This window comes from Miniopterus natalensis, chromosome 8, assembly GCF_054644295.1.
Source record: "Miniopterus natalensis isolate mMinNat1 chromosome 8, mMinNat1.hap1, whole genome shotgun sequence".
Taxonomy (NCBI): Eukaryota; Metazoa; Chordata; class Mammalia; order Chiroptera; family Miniopteridae; genus Miniopterus; species Miniopterus natalensis.
This window is the reverse complement of record NC_142088.1, coordinates 22,744,018-22,771,721: the sequence shown is the minus strand read 5'-3', so window position 1 is coordinate 22,771,721 and position 27,704 is coordinate 22,744,018. Positions and strand designations below refer to the sequence as shown.

Genomic DNA, 27,704 nt, shown 5'->3' with positions numbered 1-27,704 from the left:
GTGGGGCGGTGCTTCTGTTCCGACGGGGGGGGGGGGCCGGCAATGCCAGACCGTCTCCCGCGGGTGCGCGCGGGCGCGTTGACACCGGCAACCGCCACATTCCCTCCATCCCGCAACTGTGTAAATCAAGCTGGGGGAACCCTTTTCTCAAAGAAGCACAACCTAGAATCAAATCCGGGCTCAAATCAGTATCATTAAAAATGACTTAATTTTCGGGTTGTTTGGTTGGGATTTCTAGAATTCACTTTAAATTAAAAAACTACAAATGCGAGGTATCCCCATAAAATGTTACATGGGTTAAAACTGTAAAGAAAGAAACATTGGAATTAGTAATGATTTAAAGTGTGTGGACACGTTTTGGGGAGGCCCTGGATTTGGAAGCACGCGCTCAGTTTTATAGTGAAGAATGGGCGGGGGGGGGGGAGTGGGGGGGGGAGTGGGGGGGATGGGGGGTAGGGGGGGTGGGGGTCTGGACCCGGAGAAGGAAGGTTGGGCAGGCGCAGGGCAGGACCTCGGGCAGCCTCGGGCCCAGGGAAGCGGGCAGAGCAAGACCTCCTGGATGCTTCCTCCTCCTGCCGTTTGCTCAGGTAGTGCTCTCCAGGCCTGAAATTCGTTGCCCTGTCCTAATTGAGGCATAAATGTAGATATTGGCTTTTAGGAGATTTAATGATTGTGTTAGCGCTCTGATCAGAACAGTTTTTCCTTGTGGTCTGATGTGTAAAATGATGAGGGCGGTGCGGTTTCGGTAGGTTTCGATGTTAGACGTGAAATGTGTATTTAACCCATCTTTCTTGCTGAAATTAGTCAAGTAGGCACTTTTGTAAAATCCATAAGAATCGTTTTCATTTCATAAGGAAAACTGCAGTTTCTGAAATTAAATACTAAATTTATTTAAGAAAGGCCTTTTTATCTGATTTGTACCAAGACCATACGAAATCTATGAAAGGTTCTCAGACTCAGTGACTTGACTTTTGTTCATATTCGTATCACCTGCTGCATAACAATTTTTTCTAAAGGCCAAACAGGTAACTACATAACCATACAATGCAAACGTTTTTTTCCAACTAAGATTAATTAATAATGTGCAGGACTTTCAAAGTCGCACACATTATAATAGAGCAAATACTGCTGTTTTAGATGGCAGCTGTTACTCCAGAACTCTGAGCCAGATGAACGTAGTTAAAACTCCAACATTAAGCAGAAGCCATTAAGGCTCAGTCTCGGAGGAAACCCACGTTGCTGGTACCCACTGAGGCTCCTCCTGAGCCTTCTGAACTGCAGACAACAGCTGGGCACGTGCGTCTTGCAAGTTGTCATTCACAATCACATGATCAAAAAACTGGCCAAACTGAGTCTCCATTTTTTGGGCTAACTCCTCTATCTCTTGTAGGTCTTCATCCTTCAAGAGAAGTAAAAAAATACGGATAGTACAAACTTAATGAGAGGAGTAGAAGTAATAGTTTGTTATGCTGTTCCATTCAGATGCGAACTATTTATAAAAAATTAGATCAAATAAATGTCCTCTGTTTTAAACCTCCAAAATTATGTTTCTCTCTTTAGTCTTATTAATGTCTCCCTGGTCAAGGTTTTAGAAGATTGAGTAATGGTTTGTAGACAGACCAATCCTCTCAACTTCCCATTTGGACTTCCATTGTACTATTATCTAAACACTTGAAGCTCTCAAACTATTTACAACATAAAACCAAAAAAATTTTACCAGTTAAATATAAATAAAACTTAAACATAAATTTCAAGTGAACATTAATCTGATAAGAATGACATTATTTTGCAGATACAAAATGGTCACTTTTAGCATGAAGATGGTAAGACATGGCTTTACTGAATTAGGCATACCTAAATTACACTTTGTTTCACCTATAATATTGTCTATTTATACTGTGGTGGAATGTTCATTCAGTGAAGGCTATCTGGCCTTCACTGACACTAATGCATTAAATTCATTGCTGTTGTTTTCTAATTTGTCCACAACAATTAAAATAATACAACTTCTTGTCAATACAATCATAAACACAAATGTAAATGCGGACACTGAAATCTTGAGGCAGTACTCCTTTGCAAGGTAACCACACAGGTGATCCTGAAATAATTTTGTTACCTTGTTTACATTGTCATAAAAATGAGATAGAACACAGTTTTAAGTGCCCATAAGACTCAGGGAATATATCCATAGACTCCACTGTCTGAAATGCAAACTAGAGAATCAGATTTTCAAACAGAAATCATTGAAAAACTATGAAGATAAAAATAATGAGATAATGGATAATATAAAGATACCTATGGTCACTTCAGCAACACATACTAAAATTAGAATGATACAGACATTAGCATGGTCCCTATACAAAGGATGGTATGCAAATTCATGATGCATTTCATATGTTTAATTTGTTTTGCAAGACGAAAAAGTTCTAAAGATCTTCTTCAACAATGTGAATATACTTAACACTACTGAACTATAGCCTTGAAAATACTTGAGATGGTAAGTTTGTGTTTTATGTTATGTGGGGTTTTTTTACCACACACACACAAAATAAGTGGATGTAATATCTTGATCTAGATGATGATTATCTGGGTGTATACACATGTAAAAATTCATTGAGCTGTACACTTAAGACTTATACACCTTGTTGAATATGTGTTATGACTTAAAATATTTACTGTGTATTTAATTTAAAATATTTTAAATGGATTTAATTTTAAAACTGGGGGGTTGGGGGGGTATCTCCTCCTAGGAAAAGTTCACTGATTAAGCCCACTTGGCTTGGCCCCTCTATTATTACCATCATCATTAATAAAAAATTTTCTGTTTAGAAATATACATAAAGATACCACCTATTACAGATGACATATATTCACAAAAGCATTTTTAAGTAAACTCTCAAATGTTTTTGTAAAATAAAGAATTCATTTTAAATACAGACATCAGGCTTGTGCACACCCAATTTCTATGTGGCTTTGCAAACTGTGGTTTGAGGGTCTTTTGTTTTAAGCTAGACCCCCCCAAAAAAAGAAAAAAATAAGAGTTGCACTATAGCAGTTACTAAACTTTATTTTATTATTTATAAATGATGTCCAGGAAAGAAAAATCACAAGGGCAGCATTCATTAGAAACAAAAGTTATATTCCTTTTTTCCCCCCAATGTCAATGTTTCAACTTTTACTTTTTGTTAAGTTTCTTTATCTTTATTGTTGAAAATATTGCAGATGTCCCCTTTTTACCCCCATTGATAACCTCCACTCCGCATCCAGCCCACCCCCAGGCCTTCCCCAGACCAATGTCTGTGTCCATGGGTTATGCATATAAGCATATAAATTCTTTGATTAATCTCTCCCGCCCACTCCTCCCGCACCACCTTCCCTCTGAGATCCCTCAGTCTGTTCCATGCTTCTGTTTCCAGATCCATTTTATTCATCAGTTTATTTTGTTCATTACATATAAGTGAGATCATGTGGTACTTGTTTTTCTCTGACTGGCTTATTTCACTTAGCATAATACTTTCTAGTTCCCTCCATGCTGTCCCAAAGGATAAAAGATCCTTCCTCTTTACAGCTGCATAGTATCCCATGGTGTAAATGTCCCACAGCTTTCTTATCCACTCATCTACTGATGGGCACTTAGGCTGTTTCCAGATCTTAGCTATTGTAAATTGTGCTGCTATGAACGTCAGGGTGCATAAGTTCTTTGTGCTTGGTGTTTCGGGTTTCTTAGGATATATTCCTAGAAGTGGGAAAAGTTATATTCCTTCACACAGAGATGCTTTGGAAACAATACAGTGATTTTTTACTAGGGAAAAAAAATACATTTATCCATTTCCTCTGTGTCTTACCTTGAATTTCATGTCCACAAAGTAATCTGTAATGATCTTGGCATTTTTCCGAGATTGCCTCATACAACTCATGTTAGATGGCTTTATAAATATGACATAGGGCTTCAGTTCATGGTTTCGAGCCACTTGAATACCCTACATAGAAAAATTAAGTGCACCTTTAAAAACAGAAGTCCTAATTTCCTAGAGGCAACATGAATGTTTTCAAAATTTCTAAGACCAGAAATTAGCAATTATTTTTAGCCAGAGTATATTCTCATGTGCTCCCAAGTTCTCAACTCTAAAAAACATTTTGATAACTAAGAAATAGGGTTCTAGAATAAAAATTTACTTCAAATCCTGACTCTTCCTCTTACTGGCCATGACACCCTTATTGATATAAGAACAAATTTATTGTCCTCTGGTTCTTTTTATATTTTTAAATGGCTACAGAAAACACAAAGAAGATACAAGGATCGTGAAAATTGGGCCTACACATTGTATGTTCTTCATCTTACCTGAACTTGCTCACTCCCGCTCATTGCACGTATGGTCTTGGGGAGATAGCTGTAGATACGACAACGTAGGGACCTCACCTCCTTGTGTAAAGCAACATCTTATTCCTGCTACGAAGCTACCTCGATGCCTTTGTGGTCAAGGTCAAAGCAAGATTCTAAGTTTTCTTCATGGCCATGCGCTCAATTCTGTTTTTGTGCTTGAGAAACTAAATTTCTTCCCCAACTAAAGACAAGATACTAGCAAATGATCCTCTGCATAAGATCCTGGCCCTTAGATATGGGAACTAGTCTTATCCTTAAAAGGCTAACAGTAACAAAATAAAACCTATAGCATGTGCACAAAATGGATGGCATACATTCATTACTTTGGGAAGACGGGAAACATTCCACTGCAGACCCACCTGAGGCTCCAAGTCCATGACACAGATCTTCCCTCCATCAAGGACGGCTTGAACGGCATCCACGCTGGTGCCATAGAAGTGGCCTCTGTACTCACCACACTCGAGCATCCTGCAGGAGTGGGACAAAGAAAACAGTAACTCTCTACAAGTAAAATACTTTGAGTAGTAACATGAAGATATATTGGACTTTGCCAGCACAAAAACAATTAGTGGACAGTTGACAGGAGAAAAAAATATTAGGAGATGTAGGACTTAATGACTTCTCCAAGTTCTCTAAAATATGCACTTTGATTCTGCTCCCTCTCAGAACCCAATGACTGGTTTACTAGTATATCAATTTACATTTCCTTGGTTAATTCTTCAGAAACAAAAATAAATTATCTTAGAAGTTTTGGAAAGTGAATAAAAGTAGGACTCTGTTTTGAATGTAAAACAACCAGAGGCGAGAATCAGATTCTAAATGTCTAGCTCACCTATGACTGTATGTGAGGCTTTCAAATGTCTCCTTTGACACATAGTGATATTCACGTCCATCCATTTCATAGCTCTTTTTGGAACGAGTGGTATCTGTCAAAAAACAAATTTTAAAAAAGATTTTAGAGTCTTCAAAATGTTTTGATTCATTACCAATATGCATTTAGATAAAGATGTCCAATCATAATAAATTAATGAATATATAAACAGGTAGACAAATAAAATACTAGAACCAAAAAGAAGGAGTCTGAATTGGCAATAAGAAAGTAGTTCTCATCAAATTATTTAATCTGTAAACCTTTATTTAATGCTCATGGTGTGGACAAGAATGTACTAGGTATTAAGCCAGGATAGGGATACCCTAAAGGAACACCACATTATAAATAAGCATTGGTGAATTACGTATGAACCCTAAGATACCATTTCACCCATTTATTCAACTAATGTGGACAAGAGTACCTCAAGTCCATCTCCATTCCACCTGGTCAGTTAGGATTTCTTCCACACCCTGAAGTATCTGGGGGTCCGCTTTTGGCCTCTTTCTGCTGAAAGAATTCCTCTTGGGCAGAAACTAAGACAACCCCAGGGTGACTTTCTCCCATATTGTCCACCCAGATCTGGTCCTTGGGAAACATCTCAACACTTTACTGTGACAGACTTTAGAAGGGCAGCGACTTCCCAAACTACAGCCATTGGTCACTTCCTCTAAGTACCCAACCTTTTGATTTTTTAAGGTACAGTTTGACACCTAAATTGCAGGAGAAACATATTAAGTTCTTTAAGTGGTTTCCCTAAGTTCCTCTGTCTTGCCTTGAGGTGAAGGGGAAGCACCCACAAGCTCTTCCCACCATGCATGGTATAATAATACTTACAGTTACATAAACATTATATGTGCATATATTATAATTTTAATAAAAAACAAGGTAAGGCAAGCACAGTGCCAGTAAGATAGTAAGTACTGAGTGAATGGTAGCTATTATTGCTAAATATTAGTGATCCTGAAAGGTCATTTATATTATTGTTAAGAAATGGAAAAAAGACAAAGTCACCTTTTAAAAGCCTAATTAGGAAATCATTTCCCTCTATTAAAATGAATATAGTTAGAAATTTTAAGAACTGTCCCTTGCATCTTGTATTTTCATAGCAAAGATGATAGGACATATCTGAGTTCAGTGTACCTGCAGATGCAAAGAAAGTTTTACCAAAACATGAACTGCAATGAAAGAAACTAAACCTACGCGGCACAGCACTTTGAAAGCGGTTAGGATTAAGTTCAATAAGTTGTCTTCTCAGTTCATTCACTCCAACACCAGAAGGTCCTAAACACAGAAAGTCAGACAGAAATCATTGGATGTGGATAAATACAATGAGATGGTGAAATCATCATTTCAGTCCTTCTACTGAAAATACTTGAGAGCACATGTTCTTAGGGAAATTATGTAGCTTCCCGTCTCACAAATTGGAGCAACCCCAGAAGACTCTTGGGGATTTTCCTGATGACCTGTGGAGGAGCCCACACTTCTCCGACATTCAGGAATGAGGTGGGGAATTGCCAGAAACTCTCACCCCAGCAGCAAATTTTGTCTAATGTTGGACCCTGTGTGAATTCTCTGGCCTCATTTTGGGTCATCTGAGACAACTTGCCTTTCCTCTTCAAATGAAATTTCTATCATGTCACAACCCAGAAACCAGGTTCCACCACAATAGGTCCTGTGACTTACAGAAGCCAAGGGCACAGTTCCTGACAGGCGGTTGAGTCGACACCCCACGTGCCCTGGAGGCAGGGCTGACTTCCTGAGCATAGAGCCCAGGAGTTACACAGGGCCCATGCTTAGGATACTGCACTTGGTTAAATGCTCTTCTTTGGCTGCATTGAAATTCCTAATAATTTTTTAATAAGGGGCCTTTGCGTTTTCATTTTGCTCCGTGCCCTGCAGATTCTGCAGTCTGCCCTGGCTGTGAGCTCTACAGGGACCTGCCTTGTCGCAGCTGGAGTTCACAGAGAAGATGGCAGTCAGGCGAGGTCACTGCTGCTGCAGGGACCAGCTTGGTGGAGATGTTGGTCACAAAAGCAGGTCGCCCAGCACTGTATTTGCCTTCTTATTTGGCACCAACGATTACATTCTAGGAGTTTTTGACACTTTTCTAAAGGAGGGTACAAATTTCTTATAAAAATGAATCTTAAGGATTTTTTTTTCTTATACAGATTAATGATCCAGGGACAACACTCATCTATGCTTACAGAACAAATCCTAAACAGGCAAAAAAAAAATCTCAGTTATAACCTCATCACAATACAATTTGTAATTATATAAATTCAAATACACTATGGCATATGACATTCGACTGTAGATGAATGAAACGTTAATGTTTTATTTATAAATACACACATACAAACAGGTTTTGTATTTTAGGGTGTTAGTATGGCAGGCCATAAAAAGCCCTGCTTTTACCACTATTCCAGGGCAAGACTATTGAATGGGGAAGGAAAGCGTCACCATGGGTGAGGAGAGACGCTGCCTGCGGACATACCCACGAGCACGATGAGGCGGTGCCTGTCCGAGGGGCGTCGCTGGTACCTCACCACCTCCTCATAGGGGGCGCCCGCCGCGCTGCAGCAGCCGCTGGCACAGCACGCGGGGAGCAGCCGGCCGAGGTGGGACCTCCTGCGACAGAGGCGCATGCTGCGGCGGAACCCGGCTGGGGAGACGGAGATGCACAGGACATAAGGGCCGGGCAGGAGAGAGTCCCTCCAGGGGAGACGGAGATGCACAGGACGTAAGGGCCGGGCAGGAGAGAGCCCCTCCAGGGGAGACGGAGATGCACAGGACGTAAGGGCCGGGCAGGAGGGAGTCCCTCCAGCGTCCAGCCTGATGGAGCTCGCAGCGACTGAGACCCGAAAACGCTAATTAACAGTCATGTCTGTGTGATGGTAGAAGAGAGGAAGCGATATGAAGGAAAAAGAACAAAATGCCCCACACGTTACCTCTAAGTGGCGCCAGCACCCGCTTTGTGCCTGGCGTTGGGCCAGGCGCTGGTCATCTAATGATCAGCTAAGCCAAGCCCCTTTCCTCATGAAGCTGACACTTATGGACGAGAGACACAAATCAACAACAAAAATGAGTGCCTAGAGGGAGGATCAGAGGGTAGTTGACAGGGTGCTTCTTCAGGTAGGCGGTTCAGTTAAGTGTCTGAGAAGTTGACACTGAGCAGGTGTCTGGAGAGAGTAATGGAGCCACGTAAGGAGGCCTCTGGGGGAAAAGCAGCCCAGGCTAAGGGAACAGCAACTGCAAAGATGCAGACAAAAAGTGTGCTTGAAGCGCTTGAGGCAGTGGGCGGTAGGGACAGCGGTGGGAGGGTGGCTGGAGAGGAAGCTGGGGGGCCACGCAGGGCCTCAGTCAGTGTTGGATTGTGGTCAGAGTGGGATGGGAAGTCACTGGATGGTCAAGAGGTGGGTGCGATATGATTTGATTTATGTTTCTGAAGAATTCCTCTGGTTGCTGAAGGGGAAATGTAAACTATAGGGAGAGTAGGTGAAGGCTTGGGGGACGGCAGTTTGGGGGCAACTCCCAGATGAGGGGGGCTCGTGGCTCCGGCCAGGGTAGAAACAGTGGAGCAGGCTTATTACTCACATTCTCCGGGTGGAAACTCTAAGACACAGACAGGCTCAGTGGCTGCTCATAGCTGTGTGTTTAGTGGCAGAGTCGGACATTTCAGTTGTGATTTCCAAACTCCTAGAATCCTGCTTAATCTGCCTGCCAGACCACAGCGCTTTCTGGGAGTTCCAAAGCTGTTCCCAGGCCCTCTCAGTAGATAGAGCTGGGGACTATATGTGTATATCTCAAACACACACACACGCACACACCTATATTTGTATCTATATATGTTGAAAAGCATGAGTTCACACCAATACCTACAATGTGAATTCAACGCTGTAGGATTTATCTTAGCATGTCCCCCGGGCTCCTCCTTCCCTATGTGTAACTCCTTTCTCTAACTAAGAAAAACAGCTCTTATTATCCTCAATACTTTTACTTATTGTATCAATAGAGAGCACTTGTTGAACAGTCTGGCAGAAAACAAAAGATTTATATTGGATAAATAATTAAGAAATATTCAGTGGAAATCAGATGAACAACAATGAATGATCAATACATCAGAATATAGACCCCCCTAAAAAGATAGAGGGAGACCAGAACAAGCTTTCATCTATAAAACAACATCAACGTCCATCAACAAAACAAGCTTTCAGGAGACTGTCAGGCGGGTACGACTATAACTCAGGAAGTGACAAAGACCCACCTCTTATTAATCAGCACCTACCGATAAAGAACTTCTGACCGTAGCCAACAAATTCCTCCTTGTCTGGGGCACAGAGAACAGCAGGAGCAGAATGAACAGGTGGAGGAGGAGAAGTTTACTTAGAACAGAGGCATGAAATTATCTCCAAGTCTTCAGTGACACTATTTCAGTAGATGACAGCACCGCTGTATTAGCCTTGAGTGACTTACCAAAGACTATCTTAGGCACTTTCCATCCCATCACGTGCACCAAACTACACAGAGACACTGTTCAGAGTGTTAGCGACACACTGAACACATTCTGTCTAGTATGTTGGGAACAAAAACCTATCTTAGGCTTATGTAAAGTTATAAGAAATATACTGAGTCATTGTAAAAACATATAAAATTAAGTATACATTTTTAAACATGCCCAAAGTAAACTGATTTAAAAAAAAACAACTACACAGATAAACTGGCTTTGGCTTTAACTTGTAGATATTGGTTTCTGCAGGTCCTATAATTAACCTCTGTTACAGTGGGTTTTTATTTTCTCCCTCATAAAATGGTTCATTCTGTATAATTAGTATTTGCTCTACAGCTGCTAATTATTTCTGACTGTCCAAGAATGTGAGGAACAAAAAGTGAGGAAAACTGTGTCCGGTGGCTCTGAAACTCCTGTCTCTGCTTTCACTGGGGTCTCAGAAAAATTGTTATAAGCTCCAGAAAAGAAATGATAGAAATGTCACTTTCAAATTACTTTTTACTAACATATGTTTCTCTTCATTTATACAACTCTGTTCTGACTATTGAAAAACACACAGAGAGAATTTGTTCATAGAATGAACTGACACATGCAACCTTTTTCTCTTAAGCTTTGTGTGTTTTTTTTAAAAAAAATACACATTGTAAAATGTAAGAAAAACACACCAATATCACTTCCATCTCCGGTAAGTAAGTACTATTTTCTAACTGAAATATGTCAGTAAGTTTAAAAGGAAATGTTTACTTAGGGATATATTTATCAGGCTGAATTTCTTTCATTGTTTATTTAAAAGTATTTTCTATGAATTTGAATATTTCATCACCAATTTTACCCTTAAAACATTATGTATCTTAAAATTCATTCTGTCAAGTATTCACTTTGAGGCACTGGGAGATCGTAAACATAGCTTATTTGGCTTACCCAGGAAATAATAACAATTACCTTCTGAAAGTTCCTCTGGATATTTGGAAAAGTGTAAAAAAAAAAAAAAAAAAGTTAAGCCTTTGAGAAGATCAAGACACCCATCAAATAAGACAAATTCAAAAGCGAGGCGTCCGTGTCCCCCCGAGAGAAAGCTGTAACTGAGTCCTGGCAAGGCGAAGGAACACGCGCCACAGGGACCCAGAACGTCATTGACCCGCCCCTGCTGCAGGGCGACAGTCACCTTTCCTGTAAGTTGCTTAACTAGACTGCCCCTGAAAGCTTTTTGTCCATGAAGACTCCTCTCTACTTGGCAGGAAAGGAGGCTTGAGAGAGGGAAACGACAGGAAGGCGAGGGGCCTGAGCCCCTCTCCCCCCAGAGGCCTGCTGCAGGGAGGGCGAGGGCCAGGGCCAGGCAGGCGCTGCACAGCCTCTGGCCCGCACCAACACGCCCCTCGCCCCGCACACGGCTCCTCCAGCGGGCCCCTTGAAGGCGGGGACCACAGAACACAAACACTCACTCGTATGCTAAGAGGAGGAGGGCCACTGCCTCAATGGAACTAGGGCGGGAAAGCCGAGGCAGTGCCGGGCTGATGAAACACACCCCTGAGAGAGGGCGAGCGATGCCAGCCTGCCAGCGGGCCTGGTTCCTACCAACCGAAGGCAGGAGGGTCCCTCATCTATGGACAACCAAAAATGTCCTCACAGGTCCTAAACAGCCCTAAGGGTTAAGGTGAACTTACATCTCACATCTATACTGTTGATGAATTTAATCAATGATTGTATCATACCCCTAAATATGTTTAAATTTCACCAGAATCTGAAATGTTCTATACATTTAAAAATCATACCAAATACTCATTTTTTACTTACCAGATTCAAATGTTTCTTCATCTATGGTTTTCCATGGAGGCAAAAACCCAAAAGTGTCATTATATTATAGTCATACTGAATCTGGATTTTAAGGCTGTAATTCCCTGACCCTATGCCTCTGCACACACACCAGCTCTAAAACTGTGTTCCTAAATCAAGGCCAAGGCCGTGGTGTCTGTGTGGCCTACATAAACCTTAAATAAGATACAAGGTGATAGCAATTGGGCTATGGTGACAAGCGGGGGTGCAGCAGGAGCTTAAAATAAATAAACAAAATAACGAAACAGAACAGAAGAGAATAAATAAAAAAGAGTCTCAGCGGGCAGGGAAAGGTGGAATGATGCGGGAGGCTCCTACAGATGGCTGAATGTTGCGCAGCTTTGCTGCTCGAGGGCCTGCAGACTCAGGAGCGACGCGCCCCGCCTGCAGGTTTGGGCTCTGTAAGCCAGGCAAGTGTGGCAGGAAGAGTAATTGGAGAACGGTTTGGTTGGGCAGCTTGTTTAGGGGATATCTCAGTATTTTATAGTATTTTACAAAGAGCACGGTGGTTTCCAGATGTTCCACCTGAATGTTACTGAACGTAACACCCGCGGGTTACTAAGTGTTGCCGTGATCATTTCCAAGACGCTGATTTCTAGGAGCTTGGTTTGGACCGGGAGCCGTTCCCACAGCTGTGTTTCCCTTCCAAGCGTCAGAACCACGGGAAAGGAACAGGGCGGGGGATTCGCTTCGCACGTTTCTAACAGGGGAGAGGCCTGTGGCCCCTCTGGCTGACTCTGCCTGGGAGGCTCCATAGCTGAGGTGCTTCCTATTCCTTCTGGTGGTAAATCTGTCACGAGGAAATGTTACCTGCTTCCACACATTTCTCGTCAATCTTCATGTCGTCTTCCATAAAAGAGCATGGCAAGGGAAGGGTAGAGCTTACTGTGTTAGCATCCCAAACAAAATTCCCCACATGCAGGCTTATTATATATACCTTATAATAATATTACTCTTACAACTACTGCTCACTCGGCGAGATAAAAAGGACTCTACTGTATTAAATGAAAATATATGAGGGAGGCTACATAACATAAAATGGTTAAATATTTTAAAGCATCGGCTTTTGAATGCTGGACAAATTAGTTTACCCATAAGCTTCAGTTTTCTTTCTGTAAGTGGGGATAAAAGGTTGAAAATCGCTGCATTACAACGTGACATACCACATAGCATAGGAATAAGTGAGATAAAGCATGCAAAGTTCAGGCACATGGTAAGTACACTTTAACTATTTTTACCTTTAGCTTGGGTACGTATAAGAGAATAAAAGAATATAACTTTTAAAACCATTCATCCTAATACTGCAAACCCTTTACAAGAGTGATTTTCAACCAGTGTGCCGCAAGGATTTTTAAAACAAGCAATGCCTGACTATTTAGTCAGGGGCACGGACCTCTTTTCCCTTAGATTGTCAAATAAGAAAATGACAAAAACCAACACAACACCTGATTATTTTTAAAGTCACTTTGTAAATCATTCAAAATTATACCTATCTTTTGTCAGATGGCAAAACATGTATTTTTTGTTGTGCCACAGAGTTTTAATAATTAGTTTAAGTGCGCCATGAGATGAAAAGGGTTGGAAATCGCCGCATCACAACAGGGCCCAGACCCAGCTCTGAGGCTTTGTCCACCCGTCTCGCTCCCGTGTCTCACACGCCCCTCGGAGCAGGTTCTTCCTCTGTGCCTTTCGCCTGTAACACCTCAAGGCCCGCGCCTGAACTGTCTGCCACTGCCCGTCGGCCTGCTTCGTACACAGTCATGTGGGTGTTGGCCTGAGTCACTGCCGGACGGCTCCGTGAAAGCGGCAATGTCTTGCTCACCTTGGCATACTCTACACATCTTTCTCCGGCGTCTTGCACATAACAGGTACATGGATTATTTATTAAACTGAGTTACATTTTCTTTTTAATACCAAAATAGCGATTTGAATATATATTCTGAAAAAATATATATTTTTATTTCAGCACTGTGCTATCTTGTTGTGGCAGCCCAAGCAGACTAAGACAGTGGGCTCGTCACCACCAGGACCACAGAGGCCCAGCCCTCTCCAGAGGCCTGCCCATGATCCCCATCCCCTTTCCGTCAGAGATGAAACGGGGTGAAGGCCCAGGGGACCGCTCTTCTCACTTCTCTCCCCTGTCCACAAGCAGACAGCATCTTGCTTTCTGGCTTTTGTGAGTGTGTGTGTTTGGTATCAGATGAGTCGCCTGGGTGCCTGGGCGTGAAGAGGAGGGGTAATAACTGGAGGTCCCATTTGCCCTCAGACAGACTGAAGCTTTGACTTTCTGCACTACTTGCAACTTCTGACAATGTTCTCGCCTTCTTTGAGCCTCAATCTTTTCATCCATAAAATGGGAACAATCATAATGTCCTTACATGGTTATTTTGAAGACAATGTGTGCAAAACACTTGACACAAAACAGTGGAGCAGCTTCACAACTTTTTTTTTTCAGTTCTTGCGAGGTGCTGTGTCCGACTCTGGGATGGCACACAGTAAATGTCAGTTCCCTTTCGTTTACTCCTCTCGGTGTCAGGACAACTACACTGTGTGTGTGTTCTTTGCCTGACATCTCTTTATACATTAGGGGATTAGCGACTAGCTCACTACTAGGTATATAGTAAGAGCTTAATAAATAGCTGAACTGAATTGAACTGAATTAGAACGACAAGAAATTTCTAGGACACTTTAGAGATGAGGGTTTTTTTCCAAATACTATTTCTTACCTTCTTCCATAGAAATCGCTGGGTACAGACAAATGATTGAAGCAGAGAGAGAGAAAGAGAGAGTGAGAGCATATTAGTCTATGCTCAGTTTCTCAGATTAACTTACTTACAATAAGAAAAGCAAAGTGACAAAATTATAATAATATTCTGGGCTTATTCTCTAGAAATTTAGTAAAGATTTAGTAACAAAATGATACGTGAATAGCCTATAGAAACTAATATATTTATGAGCCTTATTAAAAATGGAGATCTACTTGATTCTGGCAAGTCCTACTTTTCATCCCAATAAGCTATAAAAGGTTGCATTCTATTCACTCCTGAATTAATGTGTTTAGTTCGGCATACTTTAGGAACTGGTATCTTGACTGGAAGGAGGGAGGCAGGCAGGAAGGGAAAGAGGGAAACAAGGAAGGACAAGTGCATCTTCAGTAAATAACTTTAATAACCATCTACAAACTAACATCGGCCTGAAATTTCTCAATAACTTGATTAATAAAAATGCCTAAATCTCTTGACTCAGTAAACTGCTCCTGAGATTTCTTTTTCCTAAGGTAACATTTAAGCAGAGCAGGAAGATACAAAATATCTACTGCAGAATCATCTACAATGATTAAAAAGAAAACAAATGATCTAATAGTTTAGAAAATGATCGCTCCCCATCAGAAACAGCCCTGTGAGAGGTGACCCTTTAAGTCAGTGGCTCCAACCCTGGCGTTCCTGGACTTAGAGATTTGTGAGGATAAGGGGGTCTGCAAGCTATTTTCGGGGTGGACTTTTTCAAAAACTCTGATAAAAATTGCACTTAGGCTACATGAGCAAATTAAGTGTCAGCCAGGGGCCGCACTAGTTACCAGGTACTGATTAGAAGCTTTGTTAGCATTTCCACGTGTCTTTGAGAAATGAAATAGGAATATGGGTTACAGACGTATTTCAAGCTGGTTTGGTAAACAAACTTTTTCAAAACACAAGGGAAATAACTAAAATATCACTAAAATGTTTCTGATAAAATGTTAAGCTAAAATAAAGATAAAAAGTGGTATTGTAGCTGCTACTGTAACCATGTATACGCTTCCATAACTGGAAGGTAGTGTGAAAATACAGTCAGTGGTGAGGAATTATAAGTGTGTTTTCTTCTTTCAAAATGTCTCTATAGCTATCCTATCTTTTCAAGAGAAAAATAAAGTAAGGAATAACTTTTGGCTTAGAGAAGTGAGAAATAAAGTGAAGACTCGCCACGGGCAAATCTGATGTTGATAGTGTTGCCTTCCCTGTGCCCCCCCAGGGCCCCCCCTTCACTCCCTCCGGGGCCGCCTGAGGGCCATTTCTGAGGGGCCTCACTCGGTTCCCCTGGGCTCTGCCAGCTACAGCGCCTTTGCAGGCAGTAAGTAGCTCACAGGCATTTGCCACCGTGGATCCCTTTACTAGCCACTCCTCCCCTGCCAGTTGAATAACACCGTCCAGCAAACAAACTTCATCACGAAGTGATAATTCAGTCCCACGTTTATCCACCAAAGGCGCACCAACTGTTAACCGGAGCTTCTGAACAGGGTGAACCCCCCCGAAGCCTGTGGGCAGCCACGCAGCCTCGCTTGCCGGCATGCGTGCGTGTTTGCTGGCTGGACAGGTCTCCGAGGGCGGCACGGCGGGGAGTGATCACCAAACGTGTCACCAACGCAAAAACATTTGTGTTTTCATAAACTGAAAACTCTTCTAAATCCAGAAGAATGAATGCCTGTGGCGGGATTTCTGCCAGGTTCCTTGGGGCAGCGGAGACATTTAGGACCCTGTCTTGGGCCAGAAGCCAGCCCGGGAGAGGGAGCCAGCTTGCCCATCGCCCAGATGCTGGGCTGAGGCGTCGGCACACTCACAGGTGGTCGATTTGAGGTGGGTGTGAGGCCGGCATGGCCGAGACCACCAGCGCTCTCGTTGCTTCCTATGAGAAAAGAAACACACTATGAGAAAAAAAGGAAAGTCAACCCCGGTGAATCCAAGCAAAACAGATGCAGGACAGAATTTTCCTAGGATTCTGCTGTCTGCCCAAGTGAGAAAGATTTCTTCTCCAAACGCATTGTCAAATACATTCTCTAAATACACAGCCTTTCTTATTTTTTTTCCTGCCTCGTGGGATATTTTCAGAGCCACACTGACTTAGAGTGAAAATCTGGCTGTGGCCACTAGTTCACAGGCCCAGGCTTCAGTAAAGGAGCCGGGGTGCCCTGCGCCTCCGGCTCACTACCTGCTGCAGCTGGTCTCATCCAAATGTTCATAGCAGCCTCTGCTTCCCTCCCCGCTGTGGCGCCTCCACAGTTCCCATGACCTCAGTTCCTTCTCCTGCTCTTCATTTGGGCACTAATCCAACAAACCTGGCCTTTCTGTGTGCCCCTTGCAAGACCCCCACCAGAGCCTTCTGGCCACTTTTGCCCGTCATGGGTCCACGAGGACTAATCTCATTAGGCCTTTATCCCTGTTCGGGTCCTCAGCCCCCAAAGCTCAGGTCATCCCTTATCCTCTGTGCTCTAATCCCTGTAAGACTGCCCACCACCCTCCGCTCCCTGAGGCCCTTGCACACACACCAGGGATTCGCGTAAACCTTCAGCAAAATCTCTCGGGCCTCAGCCTCTTCTCTGAGTGAGCTCTTCACTTTCTAGCTCTAACTAAAACCCAGGTTCCTCCAAGGGGAAGCTGACTCGTCCCCCACTCCCACTCACAGCAGCTCGGGGCGCCGGGGAGCCCTGATATGTAGCTTTTACCGATTTCTCTAGTGTCAGTGCTGTCATGTGGCGGGTTTCAAGCTGCCACCCTGACTTTGCTGACCGTGGATGTGAGAAGTGCACACAGTGGCTCTGTCAGCTGGATCCAGCACACGCTGCTCATGACCTGGAGGTGGGCCCATGTCCTTGCTTCTCGTGGCCATGTCCAGGCTGTCTCCCTCCTCCCTAGAATCCCCAGCTCTGACTATTATTCCCCCACTCTCCTGGTGACCATTCCCAGGTCACCCCTGCTCACCTCACGCTCTCAACACTGTTCTGTCCTAATTCCCTATGATTTTATCAGGCATATAAACACCTCTTCTAACACTGGCCCCTCGGTTCCTTGATCTCCTCTCTCCTGAGGACCTTCCCCACGTTCCACCTCAGCCACCGCCTCCCTCTGCCATACCCCAGAGCTTCTCAGAACCAAGCGCTGCAATCCCTCCATCATTTCAATTCCCAGCATCCCTATCTTTCCCCAACACCTCCTATCTTCTCAACCCCAATAATCTGTTGACCCCATAGGCCCTATAATCCACTGCTCTTTCTAGGACCTTTCCACTGACCCTTACCTCCCTCCTTAATGTCACGCTCCTTCATTTTAGTTACTACCTTGGCTCTTTCTTGATTTACTGTTAAACCCAATTCTCTGTCGAATCTGGACCTGCCCCCAAGGAAACTGACCAGAATTACTGCCAACTTATGGTCTTTCACCTTAAGTGGGCCCTTAATGATGATCGCACTGTATTTACCTAATCCACTTGCTCTCCAGCTCGCACAGAAGCTTTTCAAGCTCTCTCCTGGATCCTTCCCAGGACCTCCTTACACCCTTACTCTTAGCGAGGACACTGCTTCTTTTTTCACTGAGAAAGTAAGAGCGGTTGGAAGAGAACTTCCACGAGCTCTACCATGTCCCCCACCCCCAACTCTGGTGCATTCTCGGGGTCCCCTACTGTTACCATCACTGTGGACGAACTGCTTAGGACCCCACATAAGGCCAACCCCTCTTCTTTGGCCTGCTCAAGGCAATTCTCTTCTCTTTCTCCTATGCCATAAGAAACGTCCTTCCCACTGGATTATTCCACTAGCTTTATTTACCCCAACTAAAAAAACCTATCATACCACTCTCCTTTCCCCTCCGGCTGTTTCTCCATTGTTCTGCGCTGCTTCACACCAAAATGCCTCAAAGATTTTTTCCCTGCTCCCTGTCATCAATTTCTTCAGATCCCACTCTACTAGGATTTTGGCCCCACCCCTCCACTGAAATCGCTTTTATCAGGATCCCCAGTGACCTCCACGTTGCTGAATTCGATCGTCAGTGCTCGGTCCCCTCGACAGCAGTGGGGACAGATGATCAGAATACCCTACTGTCCCGATTTTCATCCTGCCTCATTGGTCATTTATTCTCACTATCCTTTGCTAGTCCCTTTTCTACTTCCCGGTTTATTAACATGGGCTGAGCCTTCAACCTTTTAAGATCTGTTGTGTGGGGGTTTTTTGTCTTTACTCCCTTGGACCTCAATAGCACAGAAGTGAGGGTGGTGGTTTGAGATTCAGTAATTGAGGTTTCAAGTCAGCCTTGAAAAATTAATAGAGGGAGTTGGAACTACCATTTCAAGTTTAATTTAGTTTCCTATGTGTTTCCTCTCTTTTCTAGCTGGTATTATTCTTCTGATCCTTTGGTAATTAAGAAGCTTAGGGCATGGATAAGTTAACGCTTGGATTTATAAACCAGTGTGTGAGTTTGTCGCCTTTTATCTCATCTTAAGTGCACTAACAGAAGCCTGAGGAAATGTTTTATTTCCTGATGGCTCAGTCCTGAGCCCAGGAGTGGTGAGTTTTCTTACCTCTTCAGAAGCTGGTTAGAAGGGATCAGGCCGGCACAGGAACCGAGGTCTGAGATTTTCCGGGCCTGCCACCAGAGGGCATCATTCTGGTCCACAATCTGGAGGATGTCCCCCTTCTGGAAAGGCAAGCCAGCGTCCACGCAGGGGATGGTGGGGTCTTCCTGCGGCCAGTACTCAGTCATGGCTCGAACGTACACCTGACAGTGGGTGCACAGTGGCGCTGTCAGGGGAACCCGTGCACCCATGGGCCACGAAGACAAAGCTATTTCTCCCTCTCTTCCACCCACTGTTCCTATCTTCCCATCCTCACAAAAAAAGAGAACCTGCCTCTTGAACTGAGTCTGAGACCCATGAAAAAAGTGGCTTTGGGAATATAATCTCTTGGCTCTGAGAGATTTTGCTCAAATGTTCACCGTTCTTGATGTGACTCTGAACTCCTTGGTACCTCGTCTCCTTTTACTGTTTTCGTTTATTCATTTGCCTCTAACGGCGTCATATTGAAAACTATGCAACACAGTATTGAACAAGCGTTGAACGCATTACAGTGAACAGTAGTATGAAGGCTCAGTAACTTCTTACCGTCTCCTGGCTATTAACAGGGGGCTCAGAAACTGGAACCACCTTGAACATGATTGTGCCTCGAGACATAGCCTAGAAAATGGCAAAGGGGGAAGAATGACAAACCCAGAGTCCAGCGAGTTACTGGGTTCGGCTCACGGAGTTACGGCTCAGATGCTCAAGCCTGATGGTGATTTCTTCCACAGGCACTTCCATAAGGGTTCAACAGCTAACTATTACCACCCAGAAATGGAAATTAGGAAGAAGTTGAGCTCTGCTTCTGCCCTGCTCCAGAGTCTCCGGCCTGCTAAAAGCCGCACCGAGGCCTGGCCTCTCCCAGGGACCCTCATCTCACCGCCATGAGAAACCCCCTCAGCAAGGTCTTCCTCCCACAGGCACCGGGGGAGGAGACGAGCTCTGGGCCTCACATTCCCTCTTCAGGAATTAGTTCCTGCTTCTGTCTCTTCTCAGCTGTGGGGGCAGAGCATACAGAAACAGACAGGGCTGGGGCCTGGGGAGAGGGAGTGTGGAGAGGGGTCAAGTCCCCTCACGGGACACACCGGGGCGGGATGGCCTGTTCAGCCTTGCGGCTCACTGAGGCATGAAGGGGAGGCTGTTACCAGAATGTGGATCACTTGCTCAGGGGCCAGCCCCTCAACGGAAACTCCATTCACTTCCACCAGTTTGTCTCCAGCGTATAACAAACCTAGGCAATCAGGAACACAAAACAAAGGCATTGGCAAAAATACAGGACCTATCCTAAAGCAATGTAACAAATTCACTAACTCAAGCATGCTCCAATATTTTAAAGTTTATTGTGAAATACTAATACTAATAAATACTAATAAAGCAAGATGGTTATTCTAATTCACACCACCACCCGAGTGCATGAGAAATGCATTTTTCCCACTTTGTCACCCACCCGGGGCATTAACTGATGGTGATATCTTTATTTTTGCAAATCTGATGTCGTAAAATGGAGCTGGAACACCGGTAAGAAGATACCACTAAAAATAAAGATGTCAGGGTCATGAGGAAATGATAACCAAAAGAAAACGGGGGGCCCTTCAAAAGAGGCACTGCGGAGAAACTTGGGGTTAAAATTAAGCCTTGGGAAACATACAGAAAAGCAGTGGAACTGACCGAGAGAGGGGACCAGAAGCAGGATGATGCCATCGGCCCAGAAACCGAGGAGGATGACAGGTACGGGCCACACACCGAGGTGCCAGAGAAGCAGGGATAGAACTGAGGCCTAGTAACTGGGAGATCCCGAGGGAATTACTGTAGGGGTGTCGGGGTCAAACCCTGTGCCAGGCTTCCGGGCGTGGACGGTGGGGAGGGGGAGCAGCAGGGACAGAAGCGCTCGCTCCAGTAGCACAGCAGTGGGAGGCCCACTGGTAGAAAGGGCCAGCGAAAGGCGTTTGGGGATGGGGGGGGGGAGCTAAGGCTTTTGAAAGCCGAAGGGCCCAGTGAAGAGTGAAAGTGGGGAGCATGGAGTGCGGCCGACCTTGATTGGAATCCTGATTCAAACTGAGCAAGTTAGTTACTTCATCACTTTGAGCCTCAGTTTCCTCATCTGTGAAATGGCGCGATAATACCTCCCTTCCCTTGTTAGTTTGCTACGAGAATGTAAACGGAGAGGACATTAATGTGGTGCCTAGAATGGAGGACTCAGTGAAGGAGAGGAAGAGGATGTCTCTGGAATATTCCTTCCTTCTTTCCTTAGTAGCCAAGCAAGGCAATGGCACTTACTAAAGCCCCAACCTTATTGGGAAAGAGGGGTTTCCCTGCGAGGGTTTCCTGCTTTCCTGGTCCCGCCTGTACCCGCCGCCCCAGCCTACCACTCTTCTCAGCCAGCCCGCCGTGGATGATTCTGGCCACCAGGATGTCCCCTGTCAGCTCGTGGCGCTTGATGGTAGCTCCCTGGGGAGAGAGTACAGTGGAACCCCTCTTTCAGCTTACGTGACCATCCTCCTGGTGGCTGCCCTCAATGGGGCTCTGGTCTTTCAGGTGAATACCCTTTTGGAGGGTATTCATACCAAGCAGGGCTACAGCGTGCCCTCAGCGCTGGCCCCCGAGTTCTCTAGCTAACCACATAGACATAAAAGAATATGTGGATCCTTCCTGGCCTGGAGCGGGGTGGGGCTGGGTGGAAGGGGGCCAAAGGAGTGGAAATGGGGATCATCTGTAATGCTGTCAACAATACAAATTAAAAAAAAAAAAAAAGAAAATTTGTGTCCTTCCAAAGATAAAGAAATTTCCCACAATTACAACCTATTCAAGGGGACTATTAGAAAATCAAATGGATGCCTTACTTAGCTTCCCACTAAGGGAGGGGGGAAAGCTTAGGCAAATACATTGGGATGGAGTGAAATATATGTATATGCCAGAAGGCCAAATAATAAAATAAAATATATGTCTTATCTCTCACAGCTCTTTCAGAAAAGAAAAACACTAAACAGGAATGTTTCCTAGTGAAAACATTACAATATGTAATGTGTTTGAAGCCACAGGCAAACATCCTTAAGATACAGTTTAGCCACTGTGATTATGGAGTCCCCTCATGTTTTCTGAGTGCCTCAAACCGTGTCTGTGACCACAGGCAAGGATGCGGTCCAAGCATCTACCAGGTTCATTAGTTCACAATGAACCCTGGTATAATTCTAACTGAAATTATAAAATGGTTTCCTCACCAGGGGCTGTTGGTTTTTCACCAAACGAACTATCTTCATGGCTTCCTCGCTCTCGGGGATATTGTCTGGCAGTGGGGGCAGGAGGGGTTCAAAATCTTTCCGAGCCACAGTGTCATGGGCTCTGAGCAAGGCCTGGGAACAGAGAAGGAAAAGGACATGGGACATATCCATCTAGAAAACAGTGACTCGATACTATGTAAAACACCAACACATGCACGCCTGGTGCAGTTCTAAGCATTTTATGGGGGTTAACTCAATCTTCGGGATAACTCCATGGGGCAGGTGCATTTACTGTCCCCATTTTACAGATAAAGAAACAAGACACAGAGAGGGTAAGCAACACATAATAGATTCTTTCATTTCCATTAAAATGTATTATTCTGTCACCGTCTCATTTCCTGGCAATCCATGTCATCCATGGTGCTCCTATGATCTTGAACTACAAACAGCTTTTCACATACTTTCCCTAATTAAGGCTGAGCAGATCAAAGTGCCTTGCCGGTTTAACTTGTCGGTGACACCCAAAAGCCCATGTGGAACAGAATGAGAAAAAGCAGTGCTCTGGTTTAAGGTGTGATCAAAAAGGTCCTTTGATCAAAATGACCCACTGTGTTAAATTTTTCATTTCATGGGGCGGGGAAGCAGTCAGCCCATAGCCCCGCTTAAGTTTGTTGGGCGGGACTTCACTGCAACTCAGAGGAAATTCTCTAGGGTTATCTTGCAATTTTGACTCATAAATTCCATTGCTCCAAATGCAGACATTCTCTTGAAGTTCTAATTCTCTGATAAGTTGATCTCAAAATCCGTAAGTACTATGAGATAGGCTTCTGCCATCAAATGTTTTTCATATACCCCTCACCCCCATAGAGCTAATCATCACTGTACTGTGGCTTCCAAATACCTTCACACACCTTATCCAAAACTTAAAATATACCCAAGATGGAAAGGAAGGTTGCTGTCCTGATTGCACCAGAATTTTAGAGGCTTTGCAGTGGCGAAATAACACACCATGGACGGTCCTGGATGTCTCCTCATAAATATGTCAGATTTGGCTCAATGACCGACGACAATGAGCCACTCATATCTGAGTCCCACATGCTTTGGTAGAAACTGTTGGTGACCCATGCACAGCAATAGGACACCTATTCAGAGAGCACATTTTCCATCACATTTCTTTCTTTCCCCCCACTTTGTCCATTGCCAGGTGGCATGTTGTATCTATCCCAGCAAACACTTGCCTTGAAGTGTGGAGCCTGGAGGATCTGTCTCAGCTCCTGGATCTCAGGGGAACCAGAGGTTGCATGTAATACCTCCACCACCTGGTTGATGAAAAAGCATACACTGTAAAATTTTTAAAAATAGTTAGCACCTAGTTAACCTCACCTAGACTGGATAACAGATATACTGAATAGTATGATATTGACCTAAGAAAAGTTTTTATTTATGCCATCTTTTCAATCTTTAAAGTCAAGGCCTACAATCTTTCTTATTTATTAAACTTTACTACAGCAGGTAGAATTCAAGACTGGGGGTAGATCTAAACCCCACTGCTCCAGGCCTCGCCTTTCACAGGCTTAGAAGAAGGGCTAATATAATTTTGTGATATCATATGTTCCAAGGCAATTTCTCTCCAGTGGCTCTAAAACACCTGTTTGCTAATATGAGGGCTTTATGGGCAGGCTAAGTAAGGTACCTGAGTTCTCTAGGTACAGGCTCAAATATCTGGAGACTCAGGTAGCTTAATCCCATGGGATGCTCCATTCTTCTATTGGAAAATACAAATAGCAATTTGTATTTCAGGGCTTATTATTTGATTAGCAATTTTAATACTTGCGTAAGGGGAAAGTGCTGAACAGAATAAATTCTGATCTCTTTGCTCTGGTTTAGGTGTTGACCTGCTTTCTGACAGGACATAAGACTTTTCAAGTCTTTAATCAGACCCATGAGTCTTTAGCAGTCAGGTGTCATTACATAACACTAAATGAAAACAAGCAGTTTGCTAAGCTTTACCTCTGTTCACTAAGATAGCAATTGGACAACTAAGAACAATTTGATTTGTTGATTACTGGAATTGAGGGTAGAGCTTTTCTTCTCCCCTCCCTTCCATTTATTTTAATATGGTTTGACCAATAAATAATAATAAAATAAATTACATTTATTCCTTCATTCAACAAATATTTATTGAACACCTACTGCTACTATGTGCTAGGCACTGTTCTGAGTGATGCAAATACAGCAGTGAATTAGGCAGGCAAAAATCCCCATTCTCATAGAGTTTACATTCTAGTGAGGAGACAGAGACAATAAAAGTCAAAGATAGTTTTATTTGATGGTGAGAAGGGTTAAGAAGAAAACTAAAACAAGGAAAGCAGATGGGGAGTGCTATAAGGGGATTGCAATTTTAGATAGGACGACCAGGGAAAGCCTCAGTGTGAAGGGGACATTAGAGTGGAGACCAGAAAGATATGAGGAAGGAAATCATGAATATACAGGCAAAGGATTACAGACATAGGGAATAGAAAGTGCAAAGGGCCTGCGGCAGGAGTTATGTCTGGTTCAAACAATTACAAGGGGTTAATATGGCTGGAGCAGAGTAAGCAAGGGGGAGAGCAGAGAGTGGGACATCAAAGAGGTAATGAGGCTACATTCTCTTTGGCTGTGCAAGAACTTTGAAGCCTGCTCTGAGGTGGGAAGTCGTTGGAAGGGTTTGAGCAGAGAAGGGACATGACTTGCCTTTAAAGAAGGTCTCTTTGGCGGCTGTGCTGGAACAGAATACAGGGGGCAAGGGTAGAAGTAGGGGACCAGGTAGGAGGTTCTATTGTAATTATCTACCTAAGATGATGATGGCTTATATTAGATGGCACAGTGGGGGGGTTAAGATCTAGTATTCCTAGATTGACAGGATTTTCATTAGATTGGGTGTAAGGGATGAGAGAGAGAGAGAGAGAAAGTCAAAGCTGACCTCGAGGATTTTTGACATGAGCACTGCAAGAACAAAGAGGTCGTTACTGAGATATAAAAGACTGGGAGAGGAGTGGCTTTGGTTGGGGGGTGGGGACAACCAAGAGAGAATGGACACATGCTAAAAATGTTATTTTCTGTTTGTTATATTGGGAGATTGCAGGCCAATTTTCTTCCATTAGTAAACCTCAATTAGAAACACTTGCTAGATGTATAATCATCAATCAAACTTTTGCATTAGAGCCTTTAATTCATTGAAACTAGCACTGCAAGTACAGTGGCATCACATTCAAGCTCTACTGTTCTGTGAACTGTAAGTCCCCTCACCTCATAGGATAACACCTGTGCCTGGGTGGTGACAGGAACGAGGTTTTTCCCTTTAAATTCCTGGAGGCAGTCGTAAACCTGCAGAAGGACAGCGGTGCAAGAGAGGCATATTGATACCAGAACTGCTGACATTTGGGATTTAAGAATCTCCAAGGGAAGAAACGGCCTGGGAAACGACACAGCAGCTGAGCAGCATGAGTGTTGGCCTTTGATACGGTGTCTCCAGTTGTCAAAGAGAAACAGAGTCGGTTTGGTGGTTCTCATGCTCCAGTGGCTCTGCTATCGGCTGCCGTTGGAAAGTGATCTTCCCTAATTGGTTTCATTGGAAAAAACTCAAACTTTTACTCTTGTTAAAGTGAGAGAGGGGTTTGTTTCTGGGGCTGAGACCAATAGAGACTTAGGGCCAGACACCTGCAGGGCCTGGGCTGCGCAGCTGGGCAGGACACGAACCACGGGACCAGGGTTCGCCGAAGGAAAAGGCCGGGCACGCTACACACTTATTTGTACTCTGCTCGTATCTTTTGTTTCCTTCTCTTTCCTTAATTCTCCAGTAAAAGTTCCTTTACATAAATTCCAACTTCGTCTCTTCTGACCCGTAGGAATTTTTCCCATACCAGGATCTAGGCTTGGGCCGAGCACGCCAAGGCCTGGCTAGCTCCACAGGGCAGCCCTTCACTGCGCTTTAGAAATAGTTTCTCTTACAGACGCAGAAATGAGACCCAAGAGGCCAGCGCAGCCCGTCTCCCTCCGTCAGAGCTGGAACGAGGGCTCTCCCTGCTCTACCTCAGTGCCAGTGCTCGGTTTCCCTGGCAGCGATCGGGCTGATGGACTGATGCGGGGGGCACAAAGCGCCGCAGCCTGCCAGGGGCGGGCAAGGGCGACACATTTAGTGACATCAATGCTCAGGTTTTAGCCAATCCCAGGAGGAAAGAGTGCCTGATAGAAATCAGGTGGGGTTTTCCCTCAGCTTTATGGAGATAGGATTGGTATGTAACACTGTAAGTTTAAGATATAAATGTGGCTGCTTCGTGACCCCAGGAGCCTAGGGGAGAAAAAAAGGAGCTGCCATACTCTTTGCCGTTTAAGTTAATTCCTTCCTGAGCTAAGAGGTTTGTTAGCTCTGAGAATTTTTCCCAAGGCGGAATTTCCTGCCAGCCGACCAGCAGCACCGTCGGCTAAGCAGTTTCTGCTCCCAAAGCGAAGGCTCCACGCCTCAGGGCGCACCTTGAGCAGAGCCTGCAGCCACGGCGAGCGCAGGAGGTCGTACAGGAGACACAGTCCGTTCACGTCTCGGCTGTAGAACAGGTTTAGCTCTTGCAGCACAAGCCTCAGGATTTGCGAGAGGCCTAGAAAAGGAAGAGGGCAGGGCCGGGGTGGCAGGCAGGTGGGGGTGGAAAGAAGGGCTGGTGTAAATGCGAAGGACCAGGCAGCTGGGACATGCCACAGGGGCTCAGGAGGGTGGCGATGACACTGGATTTCAGGCCAGCTTTGTCTTTGAGCCCTATTCTGTCACTTGCTTGTGAACTTCAGAAAGTCGCCCCGCTATCGGAAACCCAGTTTCCTTGTGGCAAATCAAGAATATGCTAATTTTCCCATAGGGTTGTGGCTAGCTTTAGATGAAATAACAGGTAATCGTACACAGATGTAAGACGTTACGAGAGCAATATTGCTTTCCCCTCACAATCTTACCAGGCTTTGCCTAATTCCAAAATTGTCTACTTGTTTTCTGGATCCCCCTTCTCTAACTCAAACACAGAGTCATTTGTCTCAATCCTTTCTAAAAGTGAAAGTTATGGAAAAATTCTAACTCCCAGTAAGTTTTAATACGCATCTCAGGATTCCACTGATTAAAGGAACTGAACATATTTTAGCGAATGCTTGATTTTTTTTTTTACAAGTGTTTTCATAGAAATTCTATTTGTTGCAGTGATATTTTGAATGTGAACAAGTTACGGAGTCCTAAGTTTCAGTAAAACATGGTGTCCATTTCTTTCCTTCCCGCCTTGAAAATTGCTTAGACTTGTAGCAGATGGATGTAGTAGGACACTGACAATTGCACAATGGGTTCCTTGTAGGAATCAGTAAGTCCATCGGAATTCCTACCCATTTAATCACACTTTGAGTGATATCAGACCCTCCTAGTTTAGAAAAATCATCCTGGAGCCACATACCATTCTCCGGTTTGGACGCCGTAGCACGCTTCCTGCCCTCGTCCGGCGGATCTGCTCCTTCGCCTGAGTGTATCAT

At 44.2% G+C, this 27,704-nt stretch overlaps 1 protein-coding gene and 1 pseudogene across 1 annotated transcript; one reads left to right on the top strand and one right to left on the bottom strand.

The window, feature by feature from the left end:
* Positions 1-1,207: 1,207 nt before the first annotated feature.
* Positions 1,208-27,704, bottom strand: MPP4 (MAGUK p55 scaffold protein 4). Its single transcript, XM_087819978.1, has 21 exons — positions 27,629-27,704; positions 26,682-26,803; positions 25,458-25,535; positions 23,408-23,488; positions 22,170-22,301; positions 21,318-21,399; positions 20,097-20,182; positions 19,498-19,569; positions 18,919-19,115; positions 16,190-16,254; positions 14,322-14,339; positions 12,406-12,441; positions 11,557-11,577; positions 10,705-10,719; positions 9,541-9,582; positions 7,750-7,917; positions 6,456-6,536; positions 5,217-5,310; positions 4,744-4,852; positions 3,846-3,980; positions 1,208-1,399 (listed from the first exon to the last, which is right to left on the bottom strand). Exons 1-21 carry the CDS (start codon positions 27,702-27,704, stop codon positions 1,208-1,210), a joined length of 1,902 nt encoding a protein of 633 aa, XP_087676104.1.
* Positions 2,301-2,400, top strand: LOC148092578 (U6 spliceosomal RNA; annotated as a pseudogene).